General features: G+C 52.6%; 1 protein-coding gene across 1 annotated transcript; it reads right to left on the reverse strand.

Annotated features, from left to right (window-relative positions):
* On the reverse strand, window positions 1–5,998 carry ARMC12 (armadillo repeat containing 12). Its single transcript, XM_030562207.1, has 6 exons — window positions 5,860–5,998; window positions 3,542–3,690; window positions 2,254–2,388; window positions 1,819–1,992; window positions 1,116–1,187; window positions 1–339 (listed from the first exon to the last, which is right to left on the reverse strand). The coding sequence occupies exons 1-6, from the start codon at window positions 5,996–5,998 to the stop codon at window positions 1–3; spliced, it is 1,008 nt and encodes a 335-aa protein (XP_030418067.1).
* Between the last annotated feature and the right edge of the window lie 17,427 nt (window positions 5,999–23,425).

A 23,425-nucleotide genomic window follows, 5' to 3' on the forward strand; every position in this document is an offset into this window, starting at 1 on the left:
TCAGGGATTGTCATCCTCATCAAAGTAGGAGCAGTCGATGCGCTGTCTGCTGAATTTGGCCTCCTCCTCCTTGCAGAGCTGGAGGCTCAGGATAACCTTGCAGGCCTGGATCTGCACCTCCTCCTCCGGGTGGATGATAAGGGAGAGCAGACGGTCGGCCAGGTGGGAGTCCTCTCCGAAGAGCGCCTCGTGGAGGGACAGCTCATTGTACTCCCAGTGCACCGACTGGTACTGCGGGGTCAGGCGCCCCTCACTCAGCTTCTCCACGAACACCAACACCTCATACAGCAGGTTGCCGGGCAGTGAGGCGTGGAAGAGGTTCAGGAAGTCAGGGTGCACCTGGGGGCCCACGGAAGGTACTGCCATGGGCTGACCTGATCTGCGCCCCCCCATACATGCTTCCTCCCTATGGCTCTGCCAGGTGGGAATATGGGAGGGAGGGTGGAAGATCCCCCCCAAAGGCAATGCACAGGGTCCCAAGGATCTGGGGGGATTCTGATCTAGCCAGGGCCGTAGATTTCTGCTCATCCTTGCCAGCCTCGAAAGAAGAAGCAACAGCAGCAGTTTCTCTGTGCTTGAACCAAATCCCTGAGCCCTGCCCAATGAGTTTGGAGCGTTCTCAGGTGCTGGCTTTCTGCCCCGGCTGGGCCTGAAACGCTTTGAGATCAGCTTTTCAGGGGAATCTCAGACCCACCCCTCTCTTGATGGAGAAGGATGGGGCAGGAAAATTAAGGCGGTGTCTATGAACCTCAGCAGTTCAGTTCCAGGGTCTGGAGCAGAGAGTGAGGGAGAGCTGGCACGCAAGGGGGGGTGGGGGCAGGGGGGGAAAGCACTTTGCTGCCCCGCCCCACATTAATGCCTCGCATTAATGCTTCCAAGGGTATTCAGTCTGGTGCACAGTCCCAGAGGGGAAACATCAGCCTGGGCAGCTGAAGTTTGGCAAAGTCATAAGCAACTGGGTCTTATAAGGGGAAAATGCCAGGCCCAGCCTGTGCCACCTACAATAGAGGACTCCAGATGGCCCCAGCCTTGCCTCCTCTGTGTTCCCTGCGCCCATCTGCCCTGGGCCCAGCTCTTCAAGACACTCCCAGCCTTGCTAGCAGGCTGGCCCTTACCTGGCAGTTCATGATGTCATACAGAAGGTCTTCTTTCTGGGCCAGGCTGCTCAGCAGCTTGAGCACCTGCACCTAAGGAAACAGGGCAGGGCGTCTGAGCACGACTCAGGGAGGGGAATTCCATGCTGGGCCCCGTCACTGCTGAAGCAAAGGTCAGTGTCCAGCAGGAGCCACTGAAGGGAATGAGGTGGGAGAACTCACAGAGGCTCACTCCAGCCCCAGCCTCTCCCAGCAGAGGGCACCGTAGGGCATGGGCCTAGGATCAATGGCTGTGGGGGAGCTCCCAGCTACTCCAGTCCCAGGCATACCCAGCAGGGGGCGCTGTAGGGAATGGGGCAGGAGCACTGGCTGTAGGAGAACAAGACCAGCCTAGTGGTCTGAGCTCAGGATTGGGAGCCCATGTCACCTGCATTCCAAGCTGAGCTGGGACAGGCACACACGGTGTGGGTTTAGACAAGTCCCAGTTTCCCATCTGTAAATCTGATCTGAGGGGTGAGGCGAGTTAGTGCTTGTCAAGCCCGTGGAGGACCAGTCCTGTCTACTACTGGCAGCATGGCAGAGTTGCCAGCGGCTCTCTTAGGGAACTGCTCGAGGGCAGGGTGCAGAAGGAGCTCACACTGACTCCTGTCCCAGACAGGACTCCCCATCCATCATGGTGCAGGAGCTCCTGGCTGGAGGAGAAGGAATGCCCCCATTTCTGTACCTGGGTCAAAGTGCTCCCCGTCTGCAGAATCTCCATCAAGGAAGGTATCATCCGTCTCAGGAGCGGGTGGGTGTGATCCGGCAAGGGCAAGCCATTCAGCAGTCTCAGGCCAGCAATATGCAGCTCTGTGTCCCAAATGGTGGTGACCAGCTCCAGGATCTTGGGCACAAACTCCTGCATGGAAAGACAGAGTGGCCCCATGGCTGGTCACCCGACTCCAAAGGCCTGGGGCAAGTGCAGCCCCCTAGCCAAGCCTCCAAGGGTGCCTGCTACTGGACTTTGTGCGACTCTAAAGAAGGACCCCCTTTCAGAGAGAAAGATCAGCGCAGGCAGAGATCCAATACAGCCGACCCCAGAGGCAAAGGGCTGAGTGGTAACATTGAAGCCAAAGGAGTCCAGACATATTGAGTGAGAGGCAGAGAGGGGAGCAAATACCTGGATTTTAATTTTAAACTTCCGGATACCAGCAAATGCCTTGAGGGCATTTAACGCCTGGATTTTGATGCCTTTATCTTTGTCATCCAAGGCTGAGGCGACCTGTCTGATGTCCTCATAGGTACAGGCTGAGGCCTGGAGAAGTAAGACACAGACATGAGTAGAGTTGAATTAAAACACATGCAAGGGCATCTCATTATTTGTGCCCCTAAATGTAGGTACTGTGGGGCTGGGAGCCATATAAGTACCTGGGGGTGTGGGGAGAGAGCCAACAGAGCTTCCTTTCCAATCAGTCTGCCAATGGGGTGACTAGGCAGTGAGCTGCTGAGCCCGGGCAGAGCCCCACCAAGCCCAGGGCTGAAGCCCTGGTACTGTCTCTTAAAGCCGGCCATGTTCCAGCCAGAGGACCAGCCCTGCCATGTGAGGACCACCGTTTACAGGGGTGAGGGACAAGAATTGGATTAACTCTGCCCCTGTGTCTGTTCCATCCCATCTCTCCCACTGAACCACACCAGCAAGGACCCAGAGGCCCCCCTGCAGTGCGCAAGAGGGATGTCCCATGTCTACTGCCCTCCCGAGGCACTTGGTCTAGTTAATCTTGTACAACAGATCTAGCAACCATTTGTGCCCAGCCCCACTAGCTTGTCCCATTCCCCTCTGCTCTGCCGTGGGGCTCGCGTTACGTTAAGAGGCCTGCGCCACCCCGTCTCCGCTCCACCTCAATCTGCTGTCTGTGGTCTGCTGTGGGGAGTGAGGTGTCTGAAGGCGCCCTGGGCTTTTCTCTGAGCTGGGCCAGTGCAGCCACTGGGAATAGCTAAGAGGCTCTGTACATGCACAGATGCAAGGTCGTTGAAGCTGAGGGAATTCTGAGCACAGACCAGGGTGCACTGGTTTCCGACAGGGTGCTCCCAGTGTTAGAGAAACGACGTGATAAGAAACCGGTCTCGCTCTGTTAATAAACATGAGAGCCAAATCCTCAGCCCCTTCAAACTCACACAGTCCAGAGCCAGGCTTTACAGCCTGGGCCCATCTCTCATTAAACAGCATCTCTGCCTGCTCGGTCCCATCAGGGAGAGATTCTTTGGCACCATGGAACTGCAAGCAGAGTCCCCTGAAAACTCATTGAGCCTGTGATGCCAGCTGAGGTCAGAGCCTGGCTCGGGAGTTGCACCCTGGTCCGTCTTTCTACCTTCCACCTTCCACCCCGACCCAGAATCTCTCTTCTCCCAGCACCCAGCAAGTTTGGAAGAATCTCTGATTGAAAGGACTGGCCTGCCTTTGCTCTCACCTCTGACTCCAGCAGGTAAACGCAGCGGGTGATGCTGTGTAATATCATGCTCTTGGCATAATCGTCCTGCTTCTGGTTCAGGGAAACCAGCAGCCTCCGCAGCTCTCCGGAATCTTTCACACCAATATTCCCAGGCTCTATAGCGAGTCCTAGGAACAATCACCCAGCAATAAGTCACTAGTGTGGAGGGGAGGGCAAGACACAGGTAGCAGAGTTCACCCCCTGGAAGCTGGTGTGAAGCCACCCAGCCTGCAAGCTGAGCTCAAAGAGGAGAGCAGCCAGGGGAGGCTTTTAATACCATAAGGCAGTGTTGCCTAGTGACTGAAGCACTGGCTGAGGACTCAGGAGACCTGCATTCTATTCCCAGTTCTGCTGCTGAGTGACCCGGGGCAAGTCATTTTGTTGCACTGTGCCTCAGTTTCCTATCTGTAAAATGGGGATAATGATACTGTCCTCCTTTGTAAAGCACTGTGAGATCTACTGAGGAGGACGTTATTGTTCTGAGACAGAGAAATTTCCTTGCTCAGCTCTTGGGCCATGTGTGACAAAGCCCAAACCCAGACAAGGCAAAGGGGTCTGGTTGGCCAGAAGCTTTGCCATGGTTCATGGACCTTTCAGGCAACCTCAGCTGAGTTCCACATGCACTCCCCTCATTCCCCAGGATTTAGCATCTCTCCCAAACTGGGCAATATGCTGTGCTCCCAGCTGAGTTTTGCTCTGAGTTTTCAGGCTGGTCTCTGGGGGTGCAAAGACCACACAGGCCAGACCCAATAAACCAAAGGTTCATTGACTTCAAACAAACTGAAACTGAAGCATCCCACAGGCTGTGGGTCCAGCAGGGCAGAGAGGGTGAGCAGGTGTCCCTGTTCACTTGGGCCATCCCTGTCTCTCATCCCTTTCAACAGGAATGGGGATTTTGTCCCTTTTCTGCCAAGCCCCTGAGCAGTCTGATCATCTAATGGGGAAAGGAAGGATTCCAGGAGAGAGCCACATGCACAGGGCACCAGGCTGGCATGTAGAAGGGGGTGAGGGGAGTTTATGCCATGAGTTTAAGGCAAACAATCCAGCCATTCATAACAGTACTCAGCCATGTGTCCCATTGGGGAGCTTGACCCAGGGCCCTGATCCAGTTCTCTCTCCAAAGTGAGACTCTGTGCCCACTGCCCCTCCGTGAGTGAGGCTGTTCTAACCTGCTGCGGCACTAGAGGTATCCCTGCCGCGATGGGTCGGAGGGTGCACCGGTGGATGGGAGGCGGACAGCAGTGGCTCACCATGGCCCAGCGCAGAGGTTTAGCATTACAGCAGGGAGGGGAGAGCCTAATGCAGCAGCCAGCAAAGCCTGGAAAGCCGGCGCTGGCACCGGTACCAGCACTGCCTCTGCAAGGGTATGAGACAAAGATCCTCCTACAAACCCTCAGGGACCAGCAGTTTGGGAATAGCCACGTGCTGCAGGTTTGTCGGATAGCCTAGAGGGGCAGCTTGGCATCAGGCCATGGGATCACACTGGAAAAACTCCATCGAGGCTGCCATAGATGGGCAATCCTGTACCAGCCACCTAGGTTACCTGGGAGAGGGGTCCCCCTGCTGGCAGTGAGGGAATGACACTTTCAGGGAGGGGAGGGAGAGAGATGGGCTTTGACCTTTAACAAGGCCTCACTCAAAATTAGGGCAATAAACAAACCAACCAAGCAAAATAACCCAGTGCTATTTAGAATCACAACAATAACAACACAAAGGTGACAGAACAAATGTTCCGCAGCCCGGACTGTTCTAATCAACACTCCCACGGCACTTTCAGTAAACACGTTGACTGTACATAATCATGATGCTATCTGACCCTTTAAAACTTCCATTCGCCCTCCTGACGCTAGCAAGCTAATGCTAAGGGCCTTAGGCTCCCCTGATGAAGGGGGCAAGTATCATTACAAGAGAGGTGCCTGGGCTGCAAAGTTAGCTCTGGATCCAAACTCCCCAGAGGTCGTTTGAGTCCAGGATTTTGGCTTGGACTCATCTCCAATAGATGGGGAAACTGAGGCACAGAGAGGTGAAGTAACTTGCCCAAGGTCAGCCAGCTGCAGAGCTGGGATTAGAACATGGGGGCGCCTGTTTGCTCAAGTTTCCCTCGAGTCCACACCAGCAAGCACTACATGACGATCACAGGGTATCAGCGACAGGAGTAACTCGTCCTTGAGGGCCTGATCCCTTCTGCTAGCCCACTGGGCCGAGCCCTCCCACCAGGGCGAGCTGCTGTCAATGGCGCCTGTGAACGGCGCTGCACCAAGATCTCCTGGAAGCAGGCAGCTGCTCCCACTACTCACTGGCTATGCTGACAGGCTCCAGGCTGAAGGAGGGGCTGTTCAGGCCTGCTCGGATGGTCTTGTAGAGCAGGTAGATGGCCCCAGCTCCCGTGGCCACGCTGAGCATGTTTTTACGGGTGCACATCTCTAAGTACTCCATCTTCTTGCCTCGCTGCCTGGTGGCTTCTGAGGGAAACACCAAGAACCTGCTGGGGGAGGGGAGGAGGGAGCTGTGCTCTAGAACCGGAACTCCTACGGGCCCAGAACAGTGGCTTCAGATAGGCCCCCAGCTGGAAATACTCAGCTGCTCATCACATGGTTTGTGATGTCACCAGAGTCCATCATGGCATCTGTGGCACATCTGCCCCGGGTGTGTTTCCTACCGGCTGAGGGATGGGGTGGGAGGAAGGACTCCTGGGTTCTGTTCCTAGCTCAGACTGTGTCAGCTTGGGCAAATCCCTTCCCCCCATCTGTGAAATGGGGACAATGATACTCCTTTTCCCTGGTAAAGTGCTTTGAGATCCATGCATGACAACCGCTGGGAAACGGCCAGTGCAGGACAGTACAATGACTAGGAATTGGCCAAGTCTAGTTTTAATGTCTGAACCAATAGGGCTCCCATCCCTTCCTCTGGGAGACTATTCCACCGTTCTCACCATCAGGAAGTTTTCTGATGTCAGTCTTGATGGTCCCTTGCCTCGGTTGGTCCCTTCACTCCTAGAGACACCTCCCTTTACCAGGATTAAACTATTCCTCCTCTCTCTGATGTTTGAACCCTTCATCTGTTTGGAGCAGGAAGGGGCTCTCACCTCAGCCACCCCAGATCCAAACACCTGCAGGCTCTGGGGAAGTTCAGATCCACAGCAGGGTCAGGATCCAAATTCTGCAGCTAACAACTTTCTCTGTCGCGAGTCTAACTGGCCCCTGGATCCAGCTGTGGATCTGAACCCTGGTCGCTGAGTGGTGGACTGTTCTCACGTTCCCCGTCCCTTCCCAACTCGGTCATGGGCAGGGTGATGGAGTGCTCCGCCCGCGAGATTGAAACCTTGCACTGTTTGCTGGGGATGCAGCAGCGGGGGGTTGTTTGTTTGCCAGTGGTGGTAGGGGGGGAAGGGGTTGCTGTTCTGGGGTGGGAGTCAGTCACCAGTGTCTTTTAAAGCATATGGTGCTCTGGACCCTGTGTTACTGTCTAGCAGCCCTGACAGAATGCCAGAAGTGCTTGGAGGCAGGAGGACAAGGCAGACTGTTCTTTCTGGAGAGCCTGGGGTGCCAAGGTGGGTGTGATCTATGAAAGGGGGGCAGTGTTGCCTAGAGCATAAAGCACTGGACTGGGACTCAGGAGAGCTGGGTTCTATTCCTGACTCTGTCACTGGCCCATTGCAACATGTTGTGCCTCGGTTTTCCTAGCTGTAAAATGGGATAGTGCTACTGCCCGCCTTTGTAGAGTGCTTTGAGATCTGCAGATGAAAAGCACCATATTGCAGCAAGGTATTAATGCAGTCACTGGAAGCCAGCACCTGTGTGAAGAGAGTGTGACTCTGCTACTGCCCCAGCTCCATCTTTCTAAATGGGATGGGGGGGTTGGGAGCATCCAGGATGTGTTCCTTGAACCCAAGGGCCCCAGCCAGCTCTTGCTGCTGGATCCCTTGAGGCAGATCCAGCATACACCATTGGAGGGCAGCAAAGTCCTGGAGATGGCCAGAGGGTTTCCACCAGCCAGCCTCTGAGGGATCCTCTGGGGCAAAGGCACCATTTCCACAGGGTGCTGGACCGAGTGGGTGGGCTGGAGGGAGACTCCCTCTGAGCAACCTACCTGCTGCACAGAAGGCTGTAGCACATCCAAACTCTCCCACCAAACCCGCATCTTACTGCAGATGCTCCAAGTGTTTCCAAACGCTCTCCCCATCCCTGCCCCCAACCTCACCCCGGGGCTTCCCAGAAACAGGAAGGTGCCATCTGGAACGCCCGGGGGTGCTGTGCTCCCTCAGGTGAGAGGTTACACCCATGTCTTGACCCCTGGCTGCTCTGTGCCACAACAGTGGTCTGGGTGTTAATCTCAGTGCGCTGAGCAAACCTCTGCTTGGGCCATGCTCGGCCTCTCCAGGTTCTCCCCAGAACTGGGGGCAGGATTCTTCACTTCCTGTCTCAAACTATTCAGGAAGGTGGTAGTGCCCCGTCAAACTGCCGTCCAGTCCTACTTCAGAGGTTGCTGCATTTCAGCAGCAGGGGGACATGAGCTGGCATATTTGGTCTGTCCCTTGGTCCCCTGGCACCCCGCTGCCAGCTGGAATGTGAACAGCTCAGCTGTGTGTCACAGGCCCTGTTCTGCAAACTCTAGTGGGGATTCTGCTGTGGCTGCAGCAGCTGGGGGCTCAACCCTGCAGAGCATGAGTGTGGGGGGCAGGGGAGTATGTGGGAATGGGGCACTGAGAGATCTGGCCCAGAGCCAAAAACAATCAGGATTTTCCAGCTCGGACCTATATTTACTGGTGAGGCTGCAGCTTTATTTTGGCAGCTTCTGCTATGGTAAATATTGGTTTAAACCAAAAACTAGCCGGCTGAATCCAGGAGCTTTAACAAATGCAGAAAGGGGCCCTGGTGAGTGAGGTGCTGGGCAGTTCTCAGAGCAGGGGGCACCCTGGGGGGGCAGGCACACAGGCATCAAGGAGGGCAGAGTGGGATACTGGGGCAGGGACCCAGGCGAGTCACACCGAGCATGCAGGGGGCCTGGGTATCCAGCCTGGCCCACGGGGGCATCGCTGGAGCTTTTGCAGAAATGGATGCGCTAGGCTTTGGGCATGAGAAGCAGCAGCTGATGGGGCAGGGGCAGGAGATTAGCTGATCAAGCAGGGGGCCTCTTTTCTCAGCTCTACTCCGCTAGCAAAGTAGGGGCAGGCACAAAGCAGTGGGGTGAGGAGCAGGGCCCATGTGTGGTGGGTGGGGGCTGAGGGACAGGAGCTGCCTGAGGGAGACTTAAATCCATGGGGTTGGCATTTAGTTCTGAGCCTGGCAGGGGCATGGTCTCTTCTCAATTGCAGGAGCAGGTCCAGCTCCCCTGGCAGTTCTGTCTCCTGCATGTGTGAGCCTCCCTGTGTCTGAGGAATGGAGCTGTGACTTGTAGGCCATGGTTGTGGAGGACAGCAAGCTCTCCAGTATCGAGGGCCAGTCCCAGGCAGCGCTTTGCCAGTCAGGACAGAGACTTGGCCCCGTCCCGTGGGAGGCAGCGCAGGGAGCAGAGCAGCAGGGTGGTGTGCTTGCGGTGACCTGTGTTACTAGGCAGATGGACGTTCTATACCAGCTGGAGCTTTCTCAGGGCGATAACTTCGTCTCTAGGTGTCACGAGTTGCCGTAATGACGCCTGGAGGCTCCCAGCGATGTGACTCTGCTAGGATGAGGCATGCCCACACACATACACCCCATCCATGCCTGCCCAGTCATATCCGTGTGCACGCAGCCCCGCCCCGCCCACCCGTGGGCACCAACACGCCTGGCTCCGAGGCAGAACCCTGGTTCCAGAGTGACTGCAGCCTGAGGGCATGGCAGGGGTCGGGGACACCCACAGGCTGCCTTTCCCCAGCCTGCCCACTCAGCCCTGCCGTCAGTGAGCTGTTTATGCTTCTGAAAACAGACACACACACACGCACACACGCAGAGGCCTCACACTCCCTTCCGCTGAGTGGCTCCCTAAAGACTTTTTGCTCTGTCTCTCTGTCTTCCTTCCCCTCCCCCTCGCCAGGCTGTTTTTAATGCCGAGGGTACAGGATGTTCTGTTCTCTCTCTCACTCTCTCTCACCCCCCTCTTTCCTGTTGGGCTTGTGGCCTTCACCTTTTTTAACTCTTTAAGGAAAGGGGCTGTGCCTGCCCTCCCCAGGTTGAACGCCTGATGGCTCCCACAGCCCACAGCAAACTCCCACTGCCAGCCAGAGGCTGTTTGCTTTGATGGGGGGGAGAGGGGGCGGCCCGGGCAGTAGGCAGCATGGGGTTTATTAGGTGATCAAGGAGGGTATTTCTTCCCCCTCTCCGTGGTGTAAATTCCCTCCCCGCTGTCCAGCGCCTGTGCTTTCTAAGCTCCAAGGCTTGGATGGGCAGGGCAAGGGGAGGGGATGGCTTGGCCGGATGGAGACAGGGACCGTTGGGCGAGAACTAGCTTCAGCCTGGGAAAATCCCTGCTGGAGCCAGGCGCGCCTTTTCCCCAGACAGGGTCTCTCGGCCCCGGGATTTATAAGATGGATTCGTCTCCAGATGTCGATCAGGAGAGGCTGTGGGCTGCTCAGCCCCTCTGAAAATCTGGCCTGTGTCTAAAACTGGGCAGCCAGACGCTGAGCCAGATGCTTTTGAAAAAAACTTTGGCCTAAGTGGCCTGGCCAAGGTCACACAGAAAGTCAATGCTCCTCCTCCTGTGTTCTCTCTATCCCCACTACCCCGCTGTCTTTGCAGTAGACAGCACTGGTCACATCAGCTCTTCTGTTTTCCCAAAATCTACAGATTGGGCTTGATTCCCCCTGCTATTCATCTTGGTGTAAATCAGGAGTAACTCCACCGGGCCTGATTCCCCGCTATTCATCCTGGTGTAAATCAGGAGTAACTCCACTGGGCCTGATTCCCCCTTCACTCACCCTGGTGTAAAATCAGGAGTAACTCCACTGAAGTCGATGGGGTAAAAACGCCATTGTTTACATTGGGATAAAGCAAGTGGGAGTGAGTGGTGAATTGGGCCCATTGACTTTGTAATGCATGTGTGGCCTGGGTACCACTAACTTCCACTTGTTCCAAACCCACCCTTCTTTCAGAATTACTAATGTCTCTCACAGATTCATAGATTTCAAGGCCAGAAGGGACCACTGTGATCCTCCAGTCTGACCGCCTGAATAGCACAGACCATGGGACTTAGCTCTATTAATTCCTGCTTCCAGTCCAATAGCAGTGGTTGAACTAGAGCGGATCTTTGAGGAAAAGTATCTGATTACTATAATGTTGGTGCACAACCGGTTGAAAGACCATACTCCGAGAGTCGTTATCAATGGTTTGCTGCCAAGTTGGGGTCCCACAGGGATCTGTCCTGAATCTGGTATTATTCAATATTTTCATTAATGACTTGGAGAATGGAGTGAAGAGGATGCTTATAAAATTTGCGGATGACACCACGCTGGGAGGCGTTGCAAGGTTTAAAATTCAAAATGACCTTGACAAATTGGAGAATTGGTCTGAATCCAACAGGATGACATTTAGTAAAGACAAGTGCAAAGTACTTCACTTAGGAAGGCAACATCAAATGTACAGCTATATAGTGGGGAATAACTCACTAGGGGGCAGTACTGCTGAAAAGGATCTGGGGGTGATAGTGGGTCACAAGCTGAATGTGAGTCGTCAATGTGATGCAGCTGCAAAAAAGGCTAATACGATTCTGGGGTGCATTATCAGGAGTGTTGTATGTAAGACACAAGACATAGTTGTCCCACAGTCAGGGATGGTCTAGGTTTACTTGGTCCTGCCTCAGTGCAGGGGACTGGACTTGATATCTTCTCGAGGTCCCTTCCAGCCCTGCGTTTCTAAAATCATGTGGTTTGTCTGGGAAGACTGTGATGTGCAGTGTGATCTTTATATACTTCTGGGAATGTTTACTGATGATACATATGAATCTAGAATGGGCCTGCTAAAAGACATTTAGGTGTAGCCAGAAATTGTACAAACCAAATGCAATGGCTAATTAAAGCACTTTCTTTTCTCCCCCATACCCCAATTACCAATTGACACTGACTAACGAAACAGCTCAATCTTGCACCATGCCACACTATAAATGCTATATAGCACCTTCCACCATGACTAATCGTGCTGTGATTACTGATAGGCTGCTGAATGGCTGTTTGGTCCACAGCTGGCTTGGATCTGGGCTCCTAGCACTTAGATTCAAGGATGCAAAAGCTTGCAAATGTTTTGTATGAGATTGACTTGACCAAATGGTAGAAATCAGGTGAGATTTTTTTTAAAGGAATCTTCCATTGTCCGTAGGTCAGTATCACCCAAGAGATGTTTGGCTCCATCTAGTCTGGAAAGTAGAGTCTCTTGGGGCTTCAGATCAAAACCAGAACACCGGGGGGTGAGGGTGGATCTGAGATCTCTCCCTCTCCCCTCCATTCTCTCTAAATTCAAAGGTACTCACATTACATGTTTCAGTTGTGGCCTCTCTCAAGTTGTGATGTCCCCCAGGGATGTCTTTGAGCTACGTTAGATCTGAAATTTTCCCTTCCAAATCCCACTCTTATTTTGCTGAATTTCAGCAATGGCTACATTTAAACCAGTGCACTGGCAGCAATTCAGCATAGACACCACCTATGCTGATGGGAGGGGTTCTCCTGTCACTCTAGTTAATCTGCCTCCCTGAGAGGCAGTAGCTATGTCAACAGAAGAGTTCTTTTGTTGACCTAGTGCTGGCTACATTGGGGATTAAGTTAGTTTACCTATCTATATTGCTCAGGGGCATGGATTTTGCACACTCCTGAGCAATGTAGCCAGATCAACCTAACTTTTTAGTGTAGACCTGGCCTTCAAAGCAGTAATCTTCTCCTGCTTCTCCAAACCCTTCCATCCTAGAATCCCAAAACCATTTAGGAGGGCCTGTCTACACACAAAATTTAATTTGGATTAAGGTAGGGTGTGAATTTAAAATGCAGTAGCCATACTGGAGTAACTCCAAGTGGGGATGATCTAAATCCAAGTGGATTAAGCAAACCCAGAACAAGGCCCACATGGATATGGCTGTATTCAAGAATAACAGCATCGGTAGACAAGCCCTAAGCAACAGGCAAGTGTGACAGGATGGGGTCAGGGGGTGAAGTGAGTTGCCCAAGATCACACAGGCCTCTGTGGCAAAGATGGAATCAGAACCCAGGAGCCTTATTTCCAGGCAGTGCTTGGGTTAGATGAGATGTGTGCTACCTCTTCTGAACCAGATCTATACCCAAACGGGCTCTGAGGTTGCCCCCTCAAGTCGGCCTTGTTTGTGTGTATGTGTGTGTGAGAGAGAGAAGGGAGATGGAGGGAAGATCTCTTTGCGGGGGCTCCTGCTCCCTGTCCTTCAGAAACCTCCCATCAGCCCAGCCGTGGTAGCTGGCAGAGAATCAGAGGGGAGATAGCAGAACTGGCCGTCTTGATCCATAGCAGCTGTTCCCAGCTCCCTTCCTCTCACTGTGCTGTAGGGCAGCTCCCTCGCAATGAGAATTGTAACCCTTTGCCCCTGGATAGCATCGCCCATCTGTGGGGCTTTATCCCCCTCGCATGAGGTAGGTCAGCATCAGCCCTGTTTATAATGGGGAAACTGAAGCACCAAGGGGCAGTGAGTTGCCCAAGGTCAAACAACTGGTCCTTCCCACTCTTCGACTAGAACCCTGGAGTCCTGACTCCCAGCCACATCCTTGGGGCATGTGACTGGCCCTGGTGACTCGAACAGGCTGCTGCTTGCTAACAGCTAAGGGAACTGTGGCAGCAGTGGCGGGGGTGGGGATCTGTGCTCTTGGTGCTGAATGCCTGGGGTCTGATCCCTGCAGCTGCCTGCCATATTGATCTGTACCACCATCCAGGAGAAGAGATCAGTGGGTGAACCAGAGCTGGAGAGCTCATCACTGCAGTCATAGGGAGTGTTGGTGCATGTGACCCAGCTGCTGGGTAAGAGCATGAGTTGACTTCACTGCGTATGTGCTGTCAAGGCTCTCTGGGGGTGCTGGGGAGCAGGCATAAACCACTGTCAAGTAAACGATCAGCTGCATTCTGCACTCACGGAAACTGTCAAGAACTTCTCAAGGGATCCCTTAGTAGAGGCGATTGGCTATTGATGTGTTGTTCCAATACTGAACTCCATAAAACACTGCCGTCTTTAGGAATGTGGCTATAGGCTGTGGAAAGCCTGGCTGGCTGCAGAATTTTGGGCTGCAAAAAGCACCAGGCCTTCTTTGTGACTGGGCTTTGGGGAGGGGAAAAGGGGAGATGGTGCCCAACTCTGGGCTAGGATCAGTCAGAGACTAGGTGAGTGCCGGGTCAGGGAGTGGGGCCATTAACATTTGCCTGTAGTTCTCTCGTCCCCGGGCTTGTTAGTGGTGTGTGCTTGCTGTATCCGGGAGTAATTAAAGGGTTTGGTAGCACAGGAGGTTAATGTGACCTAGAACAAGTTAGAACAAACAAAAGCCCAGGCGTTGCTAGCTGGGCCCAATCCTGCTCGTGCCGGGGCCAACGGGAACCTTGCTACAGATTCCAGTGGGAACCAAACTGAGCCTAGAATCCCTTGTGAAGAGTTGGGCTACGCACGCAAAGAGCACGGGTGTCATGTGCTGCATCTCAGGAGAGGCCGCTGGCATCTTTGGACATCCCCCACCCTCTCAATCCTAGAGAAATCTGCAGCATGGAAGTTGCCGGGCACTCATCCTGCAGGCTCTGAAGGGGAAGATCATTCCCCACTGCTGGCACATTCCTGTGGACACAGAGTCCTAGCCGGGGCCACAGGATAGTACAGCAAGCACAGCAGCTGGCCTTGAGGAGGGGAGGGTGGGCAGAGGGAGTGTGTGCGTGGAGCAGCTAATGCCAGATGGAGCTGCTCAAGGAAATGGATTTCTCTGCAAAATGAAGATCCGTGTTCTCCAGGTGTCTCTGTTTCTGGCCTCTGAGTGGCCCTGGCCCCACGGTGCTCGAGGCCTGAGACAGAGATGATTGTGTCACCGTAAGACATTTACGTGTTTCAACATGACTTTGCAGCAGGCAGTGTTGTCTAGCCCAGTGATTAGAGCAAAGGACTGGGCTCTCCTTGGTTCTTGTCCCAACTCTGCCTGTGAGCATGTGGGTTAATTTGCTGGCTGTTGCACCAAAGAACACTCCAGTCCCTTCAGGGCTTTAACTTTATCCCTTCAAGAATAAAAGGGTTTAACACAAGTTCTGCATCTCAGTCATGGTCCTTTCCCAGACCTGGTGTCTTCTGCAGGAGTCTGTCTGCTCCCTGCAGCTTTTGTGGTCTTTCCTACCCTTCCTGCAGGATTAGGCTGCACAGGCCAACTGCCTACCTAGGAGGTGGCTATGGCTCTTCCCCTTGGCCCACGGACTCCTGCAGGAACCTGCTGACTTCCTGCAGCTCTCAGTCACCTATGTTCTGTCACAGGAGAACCTTCCTGTTGGTCTCCTGTTTCTGGGCTCCCATTGTCTGAGCTGGGAATATTCCTTTATAGGCTCACACAGCTCAGTATATCGATGTTGCAAATTAGGTGTAACTGTCGCACAGGAATCCCCCTGGTGTGGGTTACAATAGTAGTGGAGACATGGCGAAGTAGACTTCAGCACAGCCTGGCTGCCCCAGTACGAGCCTGCTGGGGCCCCTGGTTGTGTATTCAAGTTGCTAGCGCATCACTGCACGTCGCTTCTTCCAAACTATTGCTGTCCCTCCAGCCTCACTCCTTTTTCCTCACCCCTCCAGCCTTCCCTCAGCCCTGGGTGCATGCTCCAGCCTCCTGCATTTCCCTCTTCGCCTCTCACTCCTCACCCAATGCTTCAAGCTCTTCACTCCCCATCCCATCCTTCATCACGTCTCGCTGAGCCTTCCCCAGCCCCCCAGCCCATCTCAGTCACCCCTCCATATCAGGGCCGCCCAGAGGCAGGGGGGCAAGTGGGCTAACTTGCCCCAGGCCCCCACGAGAGTTTTCGGGGCCCCAGGAGCGAGGCCCTTCACTCGCTCCGGGTCTTCAGTGGCAATTCAGCAGCAGAGGGTCCTTCTACTCTGGGACCCGCTGCCAAAGTGCCAGGTCTTCTGCGGCAATTCAATGGCAGGGGCCCCCCGCCACCGAAGACCCCCGGCCCCCTGAATCCTCTCGGTGGCCCTACCCCATATTTCATTTCACCCCCCCACACACACATGCGAGAAGGACACAGGTCCGTGCTTACTCCTCTGCTTGGATGCCTCTGCAATTTGAAACCTTAGACTGCAGTGTTGGGTGACCCCTCTGACCTCTGTCTGCCACAGCTCCTTCCAGCCCAGATGCGTCAGGAACCTATTAAACATCCCACTGGCTCCTTGCTTCCGCTGAGAGCAAACAGGGACGCCTTGCATGGTACCCACCCTGCAAGTTCTCAGCGAGTCCCTCAGTGAGTAAGCAAACCCTCCCTTGAGGCCAGAGCTTGCCACAAGCAATGTCCTCCAGCCCCTGGAAAGAAAACTGCCTGTGGATCCTGCTACCCCAAAGAGAAAACTCCCTGCTCCTCCGTGCAGACCCAGGAAGGTAAACGCTGTGTACTGGCCTCCTCCCATGTCTTACCTCTGGGGAGAAAAAAAACTACCCACAAGGAATAATTTCCTTCCCAGGCCGGTGCTCTCATGCACTCACTAGTGGAAACACAGGATCTTTTCCTCCCCAGAGGGAAAAGGTCGGCATGCATGAAATACTGCTAAGGAAATGGCCAGCTGCATTCTGCACAGGGGGAAATGTGCAAGGGGCTTTCAGTGGAGGTAATGGGCTATTAACACATTTTTCCGATACTGAACTCCATAAAATATTCCACAGCATCTTACATTTTGAAACTTTTTTGACAGCTCCAGGCCCAAGCCCAATCACCTGCTGTGCTAACAGCCATGGAGCCAAGAACAATGCCACAAAACATCTTGCCCAGAGGGTCTGACGGCTGATTCTAAAGAACCACTAGGAGGCTGAAACGGCTGCCCCAGGTCAGCCCCACTCCTGCTCTGCCTTGGGCATGAGTGCTTGAATCTCTACAGTCGAGTTACTGCTGCTCCCTGTGCTGAGACGTTCCCAGACGGGGCAATAAGCTCAGCTCGCCCCTTGTGGACCATGAATGGGGACTACATAATGGCTGCTTTGTATTCTAGTTTCTTGCTACGCTGGTGCTACTGCCTAGTGCAGTGCTGAGGCAACCCTGCTCCTCAAGCCTTGCTGGGACCCTGGGGAGCTTGCTGATTCCTGTCTCCCATATCCAGAGCTTGGGAGCAGAGATGTGAGTCGAGCCTAGAAGGGTCACTTCCTGCATTCAAGAACAGCAGATAAGAGGGTTCCCTCCGCTGAGGCAGACAAGGTGGATGAGAACAGGAGTGGTGGGCAAGAGGCTGTTGTCATATGGTTGCCTGGTCTCGTTGGATGAGCACACAGCAGAGGGTCTCAACCTATTTACCATTGTGGGCCGCGTATGCAGCTCTCTGTGTGTTATGTGGACCTCATCCATACAATATATATACAACCTCTATGACCCTGAGGATGTCACGTGGGCCACAGCTGTGTGCTGATGGGGCCGCAAGCAGCCTGTGGGCCATGGGTTGAGAACCACAGGCACATATGAACTGCCAGCCTGGATCCGACCCAAGGTCCATCTAGTCCAGTGTCTTGTCTCTCTGACAGTGGTCAGCACCAGCTACTTCAGAGCAAGGTGCAAGACCCCCACAGTAGACAGATGTGGGATCATTTGCCCCCCTACATTAGGTCTCCTCTTGATTCCTTATAGGGATTGACCTAGACCCTGAAGCATGAAATTTAATACCCCTTCCCATTTTTTTTCTTGCCATTGATTGATAGCACGGACTATTCTTGCTATCCATATAAATATCCACCCCCCTTTTTTTATCTTAAATTCTTGGCCTCAGCAGCTCCCTGTGGCAATGAGTTCCACGGGCAAGCTAGAGTTGGGTGGAAAAGTATTTCCTTTCATCGGTTCTGAATTTGCCATCTTTCAATTTAATTGAATGTCCCCTTGTTCTTGGGTTATGGGACTGGGAACTGCTGTTCTCCATCTACCTTCTCGACACCGTTATTTTCTATACTTATATTACATCCCCACTCATTCATTTCCTTTCTAAAGTGAACAGTCCCAGTCTTTTCTGGGCGGGGCTGTGGTTAGGACTCTGGGGTTCTACACCAGCTCTGCTCTGTGGGTCTTTGGCCAAGTCACTTTCTCTTCCCCAAACTTTCTCCACCTGTGAAATGGGGCTATGTACTTTCAATATGACAGGCATGTTGTGAGGTTTAGTTCATCTCTGTACAGTGCTTTGATCCTCTAAGACATCCATCATTGTGGAGTCATAGTTATGTCTAATAACTCTGGGAGAAGGCAAGTTCCCAACATCCTCTCTCTTCCCAGCCGACTTCTCCTGAATCGCCACTAGCAATAAGTTTGTTTCCATGGACTATTCTAGGCTGGATTAGTTCCTATAGCACGTTCACCACAGTAGTATCTCAGCTCGTTCCAACAGTGCAGCAAACAATGCGACCACACCTCTGTCATGTGTTGTTTGTTCTCTCATCCTCTCCCCAGAGGCAGAATTGTGTGCAGTGGAGTGCCGGGTTTTGGTAGGTTTTTAACGAATATGCCTGTTGCTGTGTGTTTATGTTAGATGAGGCAAGTCAAAGCAGCGCACCTTGCACTAGGGGAGGAAAGTGGTAAGGTATGTGATGGTCCTTAGTCCTATGTGGGGGAGTTAATTCCACTGGAGAAAGTTCTGTCTCCCCCACAGATGAGCTTTGATCTTATTGTTGAGAGTTTCACTGTGTCGGAGGAGCCGAGTTGTTGACCATGGCCTTTGTCCCGGAGCTTTAGATGCTTTTTTCAATAGCCTGGGCCCAGGCCATGAAGCACTTTGAAGATAAGGACTGAGACCTTGAACATGATTTGGAATTCTATGTGAAGCCAGCGTTCAGAGTGGAGGACGGACGTGATCTGCTCCCAGTAGCCTGTGTTGCTGAGGAGACATGCTGCAGCATTCTGTACTAGCTGGAGTTTCTTATGAAAGCATTAGGTCCTACCCAGGTCCTGCAACTCAGCAGAAAGGTGATGAAGGCCTGAATAACTGAGGCGAGGTCTTTGTCTGCCCACATGAGATGCAGTCTTCTAGTCAAGCGCAGATGGTAGAAAGCATTACTCATGGACACTGCTATGAGAGAGCTCAATGTCAGCGAGAAATCCAAGAGCTCTCCTTGAATACAGACTGCACTGACCAGTTGTGGATTTGCATCAGTGAAGATGCTTGCACAGTGGCTGCAAAACTCTTCAAAAGTCTTTCCTTTGCCCACCAGCATCACCTCGGTCATGCTGGGATTCAGCTTCCGCCTGCTGTTTTTCAGCCATGAGCTGATCTCCTCCAAGCACTGACCTTCTAGGTCAGGGATTCTCAAACTGGGGGTTGGGACCCCTCGGGGTCGTGAGGTTATTACATGGGAGGTCATGAGCTGTCAACCTCGACCCCAACCCAGTGTTAAATATATAAAAAAGTGGTTTTAATTTATAGTGGGAGGTGGCACTCAGAGACTTGCTATGTGAACGGGGTCACCAGTAAAATCGTTAGAGAGCCACTGCCCTAGGTAGTAATGATGCAGTCATATGTGGGGAAGGATAGATAGAACTGTGAATCATCTGTATATTGCTGTCACTTGGGTCCATGTTTCCTGACTGGTTCACCTAGTGCTTGCATGAAAATGATGAAAAGGCCCAGAGGGAGAACTGATCCTTGTTCTCTGCAGGAGAGGGGTCCAGAGGGGGGCATGCAATTTCCCATCTCTAATCACTGGGTATGTCCCTTCAGGAAGGATTCAATATAGCTCTCAGGCAAGACAGCAGAATCTCCTGGTCAACGGCGTCAAATGGTGCAGAGAGGTCCAGGAGGATGAGCGTAGATGTCTCTCCTCTATACATTGACAGATCATCCTTTAGTGAGACCTAGGTGGTTTTGGTTCTGTGTCCTGGCTTATAACAGGTTCTCTCTTTGGATGATTTAGTTGGTGTTGGTCCTGCTTCGAGCCGGGGGTGGGACTAGATGACCTCCTGAGGTCCCTTCCAACCCTGATATTCTCTGATTCTATGAATCCAGACTGAACTGGGTCTAAAACGTAGGTGATCGAACTGGGGGCGTGGGGGGTGCTGCTACACCCCCTGACTTGAAGCGCTTTACAGTTTGGTTCAACGACTCTCACACCCCCACTATACACATTGTTCCAGCGCCCCTGCTCTAAAACGCTCGCTTCGGTTAGAAACGCTGCCTCCATCTGAACTGCCGACTGGTACTGTGTGTTCCTTGTATCTTCAGGGAGGAATGTCAAGGAGACTGATAAAGAATATTTGGCCTTCTACTGCATCTCTCATCCAAGGACCTTGAAATGCTTTGCAACTGCTAGTGGCTGAAGTGAACACAAGCGCCAAGGAGGGGCAGAGGGAGGAATTATTAGAGCAGGGTGAATAAGCTGCCATGATTATTCACTCTTATGAGTATCTTACGATTCGCTCATTTGGGTTGCGTTTGCTTTCTATGGACATTCAAGTGACTGAGTTTCACCGGCACCAAAGCGCAGAAATAAACATTTCCAAGTTGTATGCACAAGTGTTTGTGCTGGCACAGGCCCCAGGTGAGTGTGTGGGCCAGGTCCCCCTCTCTGCCAATCTGCAGAGGCTAGGAGTCTGTTAGAGCCCCTGCTAGGGCAGCGGCCTCTTTTGCTCCAGGTGCTTTCAGCTCTGGAGGTCCCCGAGTTCAGTCCCAGGTGTGCTGGCCAGGATGGCAGCAGCCATATTAGTACATAGCCCAATGTGGGGGAGGGGGCATGTTACAAATCCCCTTCTACATTGTAACACACTCGCCAGTGGATTACACTTGCATCCTCACCTAGTGAGCCAATGGAAACAACATCATGGGGCTTATCTGCCCAGTTGTAACTAACGAAATGCAGTGCTTAATTTGGGCTTGGCAGTTCCGAGCCCTGGCACCTCTTGGCCTGGCAGTTCTGAGCCCCGGCACCTCTTGGCTTGCCATGTCAGTTATGAAAGTAAAAAAAATGTCTGGAGCCCTGGCACCTCTTTCATTGCAAATTAAACACAGAAGTCATCCAACTTCAAATTCAGAGTTAATGCAGTGCAGTGTTCAGGATCAGCAGCTGCAACAGAAACTTTCTGATAAACTGGATGGACTCATGGTCTCCAGCTATTCCCCCTGCAGCAAATTAAAAAAAGGGGGGCAAATATTCCTGATGAATGATTTGCTCTGCTCTAGGAATTAGCGCGATGGGTAGGAGGAAGTGTAAGTGAAAACTAATGGGATTGAATTAGCATGGAGAAAGCCTGCTCTCTTAGGACACTTCCTGACAGTTTGATCTATTGGACCATGGAACATTCTTCCGAGGGAAGAAATGGAATCAACATCGCTTGGCATTTTTAGCACTAAGTTGAACAAAATGCTGGCAAACCACCATGCATGGCCAGGGATAAGGATTAGGGGTGGGGATCTTGTACTGTTTGTTTGCCAGATTTTCCCTCTGATTTTGGAGGAGGAACTGAGGCCCGGCGAGGTGCTGGAGCTGGGCATACAGAACCCAGGAGTCCTGAATGTTGTGTGCACCTTGCACCTAGTCCCATTTCCACGAGACCAGTAGGCTCCTGCGACGGTGCAGAGGGCTGTGCTGGACAGATAGCCCTGAGAGATGGATTTGGCTTTTCAGTGCAGCCCAGAGCGCTCTGCTCAGAAGCCCTCAGCCTCTCTGTCAGGTTTGTGGCTGACCGCAAGCCTGCAGGAGTGGTTTATCTAGAGACAGAGCACACCCACTTCCCCAGCTGCTGAGTCAGGCTGTTCCCTGCGCTTGCCTCGCAGCTCGGTACATTGTGTCCCAGCTCTGCTGCGCTGGCACCTCGCCCAGCTCACATCAGCTTCTCACTCTTGTTTGTGTTCTCATCTTGCTGGTTTGCAGCTCGGCAACCCTCCCCTGCCCACCCCCCTCCTTGGCTCCAAAGGGATAGGGAGAGCGGGAGAGGAGGAGTGAGTGGGAGGGTTAGAGGGGGCACCTCTGACACCGTGGGTTGGGGGGGGCCTGAAGAAGTAGCTCAAAAATGAATGGCCAGTTTCATAAGAGATTAACCGGGGTCATCTGTACACTGAGTACATATTAGCATAGCTTTCCCCCCTGCGTCTCCTATGAGGCTAGCCAGCCAAATGCCATGAGACCTGGTATGATATGACATACAAGTAGGTAATCGTCTCACGGGGGACGTATATCTGCTACACACTCAAGATATTAGTCACTCGATTGAAAATGCTTCCCAAGGACCCCAGATCACATAAAGATCTCTGCTCCTTTCACATTGTCCTGGGTCATCTCCCAGCGTGCTTGAATGTGGGGGTTTGGCCCTTAGCCCTTGACCTGGGCTAGCTAGCTTCTCTGGCCATCCGAATGTTGTTCTAATACCCCCAGTGCTGCTGAGTAAAATGTCACGGAATACCCAGCCTGTTCACAATAATGAAAGGCTCTGAGTGCAGCCAGAACGTGGCAGACGCAGTCCATGGATGTAGTGTGTGGCGGTGAGTCTTTCAGGGTGCTCTGCGAAGTCTGGGCCAGACCCATGGCTGTGTTAGCAACCTTGGTCATGGCAATAACCCAGGTGTCTTGATGGAGAAATTCTACCAAGCTTACAGAACACCTTGAAGTCCCAGCGGAGATCAGGGCCCAGCTAGCTTCTGTCCATACACTTAGGAGACAGTTCCCATGCCACAGCTCAGTCTGTTCTGTGTGGCAGTGTGAGGGTTAATTGCCTCCTTGCCCCTGCTCAAGCATTTGGGCTGGGGGGCCTGCCCCTCTGCAGGAACCCAGAGACCCCCCACCCTTCCCACCCTAACTGTTGCTGCACAGAAATGGGGTTTCACTTCTGCAGAAACTTAGACATAATTTATGGGGCAGGAGCTGCCCAGCCAGCTGTTCCCCAGGGCCCAGCCCTGTTTACAATCTAACTATACATGACAGAAAAAGAAAGCATTTCCCCCATTTTACAGATGGGGGAACTGAGGCACTAGAGAGGTTAGGGACCAGATTTTCAAATAAGCTCTGCACACTGGACACTGCGCACTTGAAAATGTGCCCTGAGTGCTTCTGAAAACCTGATCTCACAGGACTTGCCCAAGGTCACACAAAGAGTCAGTGGCAGAGATTGGAATTAAATCCAGATCTCCTGAGTCAAAACCCAGTGCCTTCCTCATAAGGCCAAACTCCTTCTCAGAGGCTCTATTGACTCCAGAGTGCAGCTGGATGTATTTGGAAAATCATATTTATTCTCCAAGCTCTGTCTCTTAGATAGGATTGGATAGAAAAACTCTGACTCAAATTATAGAGAAGCTGGGAGACCAATGCTGAATGTGTGACTAAAGAGGCTGTTAAGTTAGAAACCAACTTCAAGGGAACCCACCAACAGCTAGTTACAGGAGGATAACCTCACTGGTGGCGTGCAGCTGACCAGTAGATTCATTCTCAGCTGTGAATTCCCTCTTTTGGTTTAAAAAAACCCCAAAACTTGGCATTGTTTTTCACACTTGTTTTGGTGAATACCTATCTGCGACTGGTACCGTGTGCACCCTCTTCACGTGCGGTAGGGTTAATTGTTCTGGGTCAACAATTTGTAAAATGGGCAGCTGAGCATGCGGCTTCGTGAATGAATGTAAAGTGCTTTGAGCTCCTTGCCTACACAGTACTGTGCATGCCCGATTTGGCAGGGTCTTTAGCCCGCTCCATTCCTCTTGAAGCCAACAAGTATAGCAAGTTTGCAGGACCTGGCCCTAGCCTGGAAACACTGAAGCATGTGTTTAATGTTA

Source organism: Gopherus evgoodei, chromosome 4 (genome assembly GCF_007399415.2).
Source record: "Gopherus evgoodei ecotype Sinaloan lineage chromosome 4, rGopEvg1_v1.p, whole genome shotgun sequence".
In the NCBI taxonomy this organism is placed as follows: domain Eukaryota; kingdom Metazoa; phylum Chordata; order Testudines; family Testudinidae; genus Gopherus; species Gopherus evgoodei.

Bases quoted from the DNA above. Each gene is read 5' to 3' on its own strand.
- ARMC12 (XM_030562207.1), bottom strand. From the start codon at position 5,998: ATGGAGTACTTAGAGATGTGCACCCGTAAAAACATGCTCAGCGTGGCC. The intron at 1,188-1,818 runs GTACAGAAATGG...CTGTTTCCTTAG, and splicing joins CGGGGAGCACTTTGACCCAG to GTGCAGGTGCTCAAGCTGCT. The intron at 340-1,115 runs GTAAGGGCCAGC...GTGGGCCCCCAG, and splicing joins ATGACATCATGAACTGCCAG to GTGCACCCTGACTTCCTGAA.